A 10,146-nucleotide genomic window follows, 5' to 3' on the forward strand; every position below is an offset into this window, starting at 1 on the left:
TGATCAACAATGTTAATAAGTACTAAGATTTGAATTTCACTATGTTGCTTCATTTTGTATTTAAGGTTATGTACAAATCTTGGTTTGGTACCACTTTTTTTTCTAATCATAATGGTTGGTATATGCATAAATGTATTATAATAAAGTGTAGCTACCAACATTAATTTTGAAAATCAATTCCCCATCAAGCAATGGTGGAGTTTGAGAGCAACAGAGTACAACAAATTTGAATTCGAAAACTTATTTCAATTAACTCCAATTTAAATATGATATTATTTAATTTGATGAACTTAAAAGATAAATATTTCGAATTTGTCCACCTTAAAATTAAATTAACTCAAACTTAAATGATCTAAACCTGAAATTAACTTAGACCTAAAATAACTTGAAATGATTAGATTGCAAAATAATCCAACCTCGTGCTTACTTGATCTGAATTTCAAACTTAAATAATTTAAACCTAAAATAAATCTAAAGCAAAACTAACTTAAACAAAAAATAACCCAAATTCGAAATAACTAAAACGTTTTAAGATAAAAGACAAGATGCAAACCCATGTTCTTATTATGTAAACACAAATATAAATCATTATAAAAATAAAATAAAATATACAATAAATTTTTATACTCTTTTAAATCTAAAATTTAATCCTTTCATTTATAAAAATTATTTTATTACATTTAAATTAATCACAATATCATTTTTTATTCACATTGTTACCTAATAAGGTATTTTTTTATATTAAACCGACAAATTTTAATGTTAACAATTAAACTTAAATTTTAAAGTCTAAAAGTATGGTTAAATTCCAAAAAATACAAAGACTTATCACATATTTCAACTAAGAAATGTAACAAGTGGATGGCTCTTATATTTGATCATATAAAATGTTACCGAATTGATTGAGGTTTATACCAGAAACTCTTTCTCACCAATATAGCACACCAAAAAAAAAAAAAAAAAAATCTATTGCAAAAGACAAGGGTACATACACCCCATCAAACAATATCCTCCAACATTCTATCACCACCTCTGGAGAAGTCCTTTTGCAGCAATCTGGGTGAGAACAATGCTATCAACAAAGGGTTTTTTCTCAGACAGGTAATGAAGTCATCCCTGCTGATTCTCCCATCAGTGTTTGAATCAAATAGGCTCAACAGTCCATGGACCTGCATGTCCACGTGGTTCCATATATATAGGTTGGATTGAGTCCAGAAACAACATCAACGATCAATATAGTTTTTATAGTTTTATAACTGGAAAATCATTTTTACTATTAAAAACTGACGGAATCAAATAGTTACATGTAGCGTGCTATATCTACATCATGTTGACGTACATGAACAAATTTTTATCAATAAACATGGATGAAATTTTTAATGAAAAGACCACTTTACGTACTAGAACTAATTTACCCATTTATTTAATAAAAGAAGCAAAATACAATTTATCTCATAGTACAAGGGCCTCCACGAAACTTTTACCTTTTATAATATTAATTAAAGTCCAAATTGATAAGTTTTTCTGTTATAAAGGCCCTTATATTAGGTATCATATTACATTTTACCCATTTACTAAAAAATAACAAATTAGCTCCTGTACATTAGATCAAAAAGCAAACTAATCCTTTCTACTAAAAATTTTATTTATTTCTTTAATTAAAAATTGACATGACTAATGCAATACCAAGAGAAATACATGTGCACTCCCATTTTGCCGTTCAAGGACCAGTTTTATCAGTAGAAATAGATAGAATTTTTAACAATACCAGTTTACTCTTTGATCTAACATACAGAAACTAATTTGCTCATTTTTAGAGTAGAAAAAGTAAAATGCAATCTAACCTATAGTACAATGGCCTCCACGGAACTTTTAACTTTTATAATGTTATTAGTACGTCCCAAATTTTTCTATTAATAACATTCTTATGGTAAGAATCCTTACAATATCGGCAACAATCAACAATGTTATCAATTTGAACATATACTAATAACACTATAAAGTAGAGGGACCAAGTCTTTTGTTTACCTCATCTTCATTCAAGTCTGGAACTGCATGTCTAAGGATGTTTGATAACTGATCCAAAAGCAATAAAAACAAGTTTTTAAGCTAACGTTCCGAGCATAAATACACAAAGGTTAAACCGATGAAAAGACCGAAATACGAACTAACATAAAGAAAAGAAAGAACCACGTACTTCTTCCTTCATGCAGTAGTTATCTCCCCTAACATCACATTCGGCAAACGCTAATTCACACGCTTGCATGAATAGTGGTTGCTTCATAACATGAGCTACCCCGACTAAAAACTGCCAGGAAGAACACAAAACGGTACAATGAGCCATCTACGGATGAAAAAATTGCTTGAGTTGTCTTTTGGACCAATATTAAGGTGAATTATCGTAACAGGGAGAATTCAGATGCTTATACAAGCTAGTAGTGATCAACCGAAGGTAATATAATAGCAGCATTATGAGTAATGGCAATGTTGCCATGGTCATGGCCGGTTAGCAACACACTGTAGCGTAAAGCTAAAATTAAGATATAAATAAACAGAAGCACGAAAATTCTAGGGAGGTAAAACTGCAGCTGCATTACCTGCTTGAATGTAATTGATCCATTCTTCTCCACATCAAGGAACCCAAAAATCTGTACGAGAAAATAATCACGATACAAACCAAAGGAAGTTCGTTTCACGAAACTGAGGAAATTCGGCAACTGACCTCTTCAGAAAGTTTACATGCCTTTAGTCGTAGGCCCCTCGAAAAATCATGAAGTTTAACACAGCCACTGCACGAAGAGATCATTAAAAACTATTAAAAGAGAATGGAACGAAATATCTTTGTGTTTCTGAACTAGAGATGGTGCAGTTCTATGAGTTGAGCTGGCTCGATAACAAGAAAGGAATACCATAAATACGTTAGTGATACCTAGTGTCCGGATTCATGGAAAGAAACTTATCCAGAAAGTCCACGGCCTCCAAGCTGCTTATATGGTACATCTGAAAAACGATATAAAATGTTTACCGAGTGAGAGGGATCGAGCAACTTCATAGAAACCGATCTAGACAAGGTTAAATCAAGTTCAAGTTTAAATACAAATGTATTTTTATGGAAAGACGAATAAGAGTTTCAAACTGGACTCACTGATTCAATCCTGGCCATTTCAACCATATAACTCCAAGGCCTTTCCTGCAAAATTTTTGTTAAAAGAATTATTAACACTAAAACAAATAGATATTCAGATGAATCACATGTTACGAGACCCGATTCCTCACAAAGTTAACATAAGTTTTATCACTTAAAACGTAGTAAAAAAAAAACCACCAAGAGAAGCACACACTTGTTGCAGTTCAGCAGCTTTCATTAGGAGCATTAAATCCCCATACGAATGAGATGTTTGTACAACATTAAGAGCACTTGCCATAGCTTGACCAGTCTGCGACAAACAACATACGAATTAATCAATAATCTAGAAAACCCGACACTACATGGAAAACCGTGAACAGACTTACCCTCTCAGCAAAGTGGACAGCACTTAGTTTTTCATTATCAGGGGGCATAATGATAGGGAGATATTCTACCTGTCAAATAAGAAAACCGGGAATCAGATTTAATCAAAACGTAAAATTTACCGGACTTTGGAACCCAACATTGAAATTTTGAATTAGATAAGCTAGAAGACATACCTCCATGTAATTATGAAACTGAGTAAACATTCTAAACATGAGCTTAGCCAAAGATATAAGCCCCCTAAACAAGACAACACCAAAAGTATTTAGCAAGTGCATGGACAAAAAAAATAGACCGAAGAAATTGAGTCCTACCAGGATTGATCAAAGTGTACATGAGGATAATGAACGATTATAGGTTGAATCGGATGACCAGGGATGAATGCACCGAGTTGAAACGAAATAAGGACCTTCCCATTAGTCGTGGTTCCCTCGGGAAATAGTAGCACTCTAGGAAATTTATCACATGAAGCCCTTCTCTGTATTCAAATCCTTGAAAACACATTTCTGTATCAAATAGCTTATAAAATTGATAAAGCAATGCTACTCGAACTTAACAGACTCGAGTTTTGAAACAACAGATACAATAGAAACTTTCTACCTTTATTTCGTTTACAGCGTTCTTTCTTGATGCCGGTGAGAATCTATTAACATATATCACCTACCATGGATAAAAAAGAAGGGTATATTACAAAAACAAATTAAAAGCAAGTGGATAGAAAAAGATTATTACAATTGTTTTTTTTTTTTTTTTTGAGGGGGGACCGGTTCCTTTGAAAGAAGCCTTCAAAGTGTTGTCTTCCAAGTAGCTGACCCAGACCCCAACAACCGAAAGTATTGCCCCCGTGTTGAGGTTCTGTCTCCAGCCTTCATGGAGAGCCGTGTATGGTTCACGGTAGAAGCCTTGTGGTTGGTGGAGATAGGTACCTGCAAGGCTTGGGAGAGGTGTCAGTATTGGACGTCTGAATAATAACGGAGGTACCTGGGCCCCCTGCAACTCGAACTACCAACCAAGGCTTGGTTGGTGGTTCAAGTCGTCCCGTGATCAAGTACTTCCCCACGCCCTATACTGACATTTCTCCCGAGTTTGCAAGTATCTATCTCCACCAATCAAGGCACCCCCTACGTGATCCTTACACGGATCTCCGCGGAGACTGATGACAGAACCTCAACACGGGGACAATACTTTTGATTGTTAGGGGTCCCGGTCGACTGCCTGAAAGACGACACTCAAAGTTGTCCCCGAAAGAACCGATCCATACTCAACAACAATTAAGATTATTGGTTACCTGCATTGCTCTAATAATAGTTCCAACAAAAGGCATTGAATCATGTGACTCTGAAGCAACAATTGTGGGAAACAATTCGTAGAAATAAAATATAGGTTCAATATATGATACATGATTAGATACAACAATTGGAGCAATCTCTCTTGGAGCTGGTTTCCCTTTTCTTCTAATCCATTGGTAACTACAAAAACATATTAACAAAGCTCAAATCTTTGAACTAAAAAGTTTCACTCAAATGAATAAAGTTTGAATCTTTAAAACTTACCCAAAAGAGAAAAGTATAATCCGAGCACAAATTCTAGTGACCCACATGATTCTACACCGGCATTTAGGCATTGGGTTTTGTTTATCTTTCCACCCTTCTAATGCTATCCTAGTAGCAATATACCCTACAGCCAAACATGCCCCAAACAAGACCAATCTCAGTAACATTATCGGCAAACACAGTACGATCTTTACTGCCTCGTAAACCCCAGAAATAAACGGCGTTCCGTTTCGAAACGGGTCGACGGTTGTCGGTGCCGGAACAGAGTGTCCATCCGACCCGAGAAAAGCGTAGGGGTTGGGAGAAGTGAGGGTGGTTTTCTCCTCGTTGTGCGTTTGGAGGGGAGGTTGATGATTGGACGGAAATTGATCGGAGGGTTCGGAATCTTCATCGACAGTGAGGACGGTTTGGGGTTGATCGGAAAATCGGGGGGAAAGGAGAGGTGAAGTGAGATCATGTTCCGCCATTTTTGATGAATCAAAAATGAAGAAAATCAGTGCAAAAAAATGGTTTTCTGAGATTAGAAATGTGAGACTGAAAAGAAAAAACTTGAATGAATGAAGTAAAAAGAGTTTGGTTTTTGTATGGTGGAGTTGAATTTGTTTGGTTTCAGACCAAAAACTGACGATAGTGGCGGTGTTGTGTTCTTACATTTTTGTTGCCACGTGCTTTGCATGTGGACTAATTATTTTTCTTACATTTGTTAATGTCTTAATATTTTTGGGTAAACTACATTACTAGTCACACAATTATATTCATTTTTCCTTTTTGATCATCCAACTATAAAAAATTACAAAATAATCATATAATTATTCGATTTTATCTTTTTTGGTCCTCAACTAACTAAAATAAAAATAGGAATACCCAAAAATTCAAGATAAATGGATAACTAAAAAAGACAAAATTGAATAGTTGAGTGCCAATATTATAACTTTTCATAGTTGAATGACCACTTTATAACGTTTCACAACTGAATGGTAAAAGAAAAACATAGTTAAGCGGTTATTAATGTACTTTTTGTCCTGTTTTAGTACTTTAATTATTATTTTTATCACATTTTAACTCGACACCCAATGAAAATGTATCATGTACTCAATCGCAATTTTACTTTTAGGTAATCTAAAAAAAAATCATGTATCAAAATTAAAAAATGGATATATTCAAAGGCTCAAGCATAAATTAATTATTTAAAGGATTATTTCTTCTTTTCTTATCTTAAATAGCTTTTTAATTAGGGTTTTGGTATGTCCTTTTGTCATTACCTTTTGTTTGAATGATTCACATTTTGGAATTAAATTAATCCCAAAAGGATGATAGAAGATAAAAATAATGGTTTTAATTTATTTTCAGATCTTATTATATTATCAATCTTTAAAATATATTATCTAACTTAAAATAAATCTAAAAATAACTTGAGTTTGAGTGTATCGAAGCGCATTATTCTCCTAACAAAATTTTTTAAAAAATTAATATCGTAACAATCGATAATACATATTTTTAAAAAAAACCCTTAAATAAATTGTTATGATTCTTATAAATAGATTCGATTAATTTTATTTCATTTTAGATCCACTTAATTTTTTAATTTAATCTTAATTATAAAATATCATTAGAAATCAATGTACCAAAATTGTTAATATTAAAAGGACCATCAAAGGTCCTTATTATATATGTCTAGCTAAATAAGAAAAAGAATTGTTAAAAATTAAAACGAAAAATTATTTTAGGGGCCAAATATAAAATTCTAAAAAATTAGGATGCAAGATATAATTTTACCTTTTTGAGAATAAATATAAATTTACTTTTATTTCCAAATAAATATACTACATAGATTATTGGATCCACCCCTACCCCACTCTTAAATTATTCATAAAAAGAAAAACCAATAAATACTTTTTTATTCTTATTAATTCTTAAGGCTTAAGGTTTGATATAAATCTAGAAATTTTGAGTTTCATCAACAATGAGTCAACATTTAATACCAAAAGAATAGACTGATTTTATAAATAAAAAACCATCATTCTCTAAAATATAAAGGATAAAGCAACTTTTACTCCCTAAATTTGGTATTTTTCTTTCAATTTAGTCCCTAAACTTTTTTTGTTCACATTATCCTTGGAACTTGACAACTTTTCTCAATTTGATCTCAAGGAGCGGAGGGAGGGGGCAAACTAAAAATAAAAATTCTCTATTAGTCCCTTTTATTTTTGGAAATTACAAGTTAGTATAATGGTAAAGTTACACTTTACCCCCTAAAAAATTATTCATTTTTGGCCCCTCCTAAAACAATTTTATGGCTTCACTCCTGTTAGTTCCTTAGCTTGGTTTCCATTAAGGTGTAATAATGTGACACTCTTGAAAATTTTTAAAAATTATAAAGAAATTATAAAAGTCATTAAAATTTTTAAAATTTTCAAGCAATGATGATATAGTACAATATCAAAGTATCACGTCATCACACTTAGATGGAATCCAATATTAGGAACTAAATTGAGAAAAAAACTGTCAAGCCTTGGGACTAATATAGGCAAAAGAACTTAGGGACCAAGGTGGAAAAAATTACCAAATTCATGGCCTAAATGAGGCTTCACCTCTTTCTTAAATGACGAAATTATAAAGGACGTAATTAACTAAAGACTAGAATGATCTGAGATTATTTATTTGAGGTTTGATGAAAGTGACTAAAATGCATAGGGGTCTAGAATTGGAGATATCCATAATTATGAGAATTCGGAGGACCATTCAATCAATTACCCAATAAGAGTGGAGGGTCGGCTACTAAATTAAAGCTGGCAAAGCTATTTTCTTTTCTTGGCCCATTCATTCATTAAAGCTGCTTTCAAAGGTCACTATCCTCACCAAAGACTAAAATACATTAATTCATATTACTAGTGATGGGGGTTCCAATATTCAACCAAATGGCAAATTTGATTCCTAGAATTTTGGAACAGTTAATTGCCAGATTGGGTAGGTTGGGGTCAGGTGTATATATATAATATTAATACATTTTATATTTATTCAAGTTTAATTTAAATTGAAATATAGGCTTTAAATTAGATTGATAATTGGTCCTTTAAATAGGTCTATACAAATAATGTTTTAATTGAATTTTTGAAGGTCTAATTATGGATGTTGTCCTTTCCTATGTTGAGGTTACGAGGGGTTCCACCATTCAAGTAATGGCAAATTGATTCCTAGAATTTTGGAACAATTAAGGAGAATTGCTTGAAGTAACATTCATACCGTGAAACTGGATGCGTTAATGGTCAGATTGTGCTAGTTTGGGTCGGGTCTATATATGATATTAACTGTTTTATGTTTATTCAAGTTCGATCTAATTTGAAATATGAATTTTAAATTGGATTGGTAGCTTGTCCCTTGAATAAGTCTACATGGAACAAGTATCAATTGAATTTCTGAAGGTCTAATTGTGGTTGCAGTCCCTTTACTATGTTTAAGTTGAGAATTTAATCCTTTTTAAAAAAAAATTAATACTTCTCTTTAATTTGACATAATATGGATACTTTACTATTATAATATTATTAATATATATAAATTGATAATGCGAGTACATAATCAAAGCCACGTGAAAAATCTGGTCAAATATGTTCAGTAATAATAAATTTACATGCTTAAAATTTTTTTTAAAAAATTAATGTTATCACTTTTAACAACAAAAACTAGTGATGTTATCAATTTGGATGAGTTTAACTCCATTCCATTACTTTTTCATCCATTAATACCTAATTCATGTTTAATCACCATGCACAAGTTTATTCCACATTTAATAGATAGGTCTTACACATTTTTTTTTAGTTAAAGATTGATATTTATTGATCATCACGTGGCTCAAGGTGACTGAAAATACAAGTGAAAAGCAATAAATATAGTGTAAAGAAAAAACAGTAAAAGAAAACTAGGAAAAGACAACACAGTAGAAGCCCGACGGACAAACAAAAACCGCCCCTAGAAAAACAAAACCATTAATGGAAAACCAACAAAAACCCCTTAAGCCATGAGACGAATCAGAATAACCTTTCAAAAGTATCAGTCGAAACAGTTTCCCCGTCCACATAATAGAGAGAACAACCGCAGAGGGAAACCCAATAGCTTGGAGTCCATCCATGGAGATTCAAGGAACCTTCTCCATATTCAAAGCAAAATATACCAGACTTAAAATCACTGAACCAAAAGTCTCTGTTCTTTCTCCATCAACAGTTTGACAGAGCTTGGAATTTTATTCTCCCAGAACCCAGAAAGCCGACTTCTCTGTCCTTCCATGGCCAAAGTGTGGGCCACGCCATTAGCCAAGCAAGGAACAAAAAGGTAATCTATTACATCAAAATAGTTTTCCAGTTTATGAATCTGATGGACAATAGATCTAATGAGAGATCTGTCTTCTTCCCTTGTCTTCATTTTCTTAATAACCGTCAAGGAGTCACCTTCCACCAACACCCGACGGAAGCCCATGTGAATCGCGAAAAGCATCGCTCGCTCACACGCCCTTACTTCAGCCACGAACGCATCCGCCACATCATCAAACAGATAAGTCTCTGCCCCAATATATTCTCCTCTATGATTTCTGGCAACTACTGCTGAAATGGAAATTATTGCCTCACTTTGAAAAGATGTATCGAAGTTTACTTTGATAACACCTAACCCTGGAGGATACCAGCACTTTTCTAATGGTGGCGAGTAAATAACTCCTAACTTTTCTTGACACTGGACTAGCTCTTGTTGATAGCCACGAATAAAACCTAAAATATCCTGCAAAGAGAAATTAATACGTTCATAGATTAGCTTGTTCCTTCTGAACCATAGAGCCCAAATAGAAATAGCAATAAATTGTTTGTTTTGCTCATCAGCCAAACAGAAAGTATTAACAAAGAGATCTTTGCAGCTCAAGCTACTATCAGGAAGAGCAGTTCGAATATTGAGAGACACCCATCTGAACGAAGAACTTCACATGACCACAATAGATGATCCGTATCCTCAGGAGTCTTCTTGCAAAGAGGACAAATCAGATCAACCCACAGGGATCGGATTGCTAGATTACAAAAATGGGGTAGAAAATTATTAAGG

The 10,146-nt window shown here is 33.1% G+C and overlaps 1 protein-coding gene across 1 annotated transcript; it reads right to left on the reverse strand.

Moving 5' to 3' along the window:
• Positions 1-754: 754 nt before the first annotated feature.
• On the reverse strand, positions 755-5,734 carry LOC108458161 (lysophospholipid acyltransferase LPEAT2-like). The gene is made up of 14 exons (XM_053022504.1): positions 5,065-5,734; positions 4,800-4,980; positions 4,112-4,171; positions 3,826-3,989; positions 3,688-3,751; positions 3,514-3,582; positions 3,342-3,437; positions 3,146-3,190; positions 2,930-3,000; positions 2,723-2,789; positions 2,598-2,648; positions 2,198-2,308; positions 2,029-2,076; positions 755-1,169 (listed from the first exon to the last, which is right to left on the reverse strand). Exons 1-14 carry the CDS (start codon positions 5,529-5,531, stop codon positions 999-1,001), a joined length of 1,665 nt encoding a protein of 554 aa, XP_052878464.1. The 5' UTR covers positions 5,532-5,734; the 3' UTR covers positions 755-998.
• Positions 5,735-10,146: the final 4,412 nt, after the last annotated feature.

Source organism: Gossypium arboreum, chromosome 12 (assembly GCF_025698485.1).
Source record: "Gossypium arboreum isolate Shixiya-1 chromosome 12, ASM2569848v2, whole genome shotgun sequence".
In the NCBI taxonomy this organism is placed as follows: Eukaryota; Viridiplantae; Streptophyta; class Magnoliopsida; order Malvales; family Malvaceae; genus Gossypium; species Gossypium arboreum.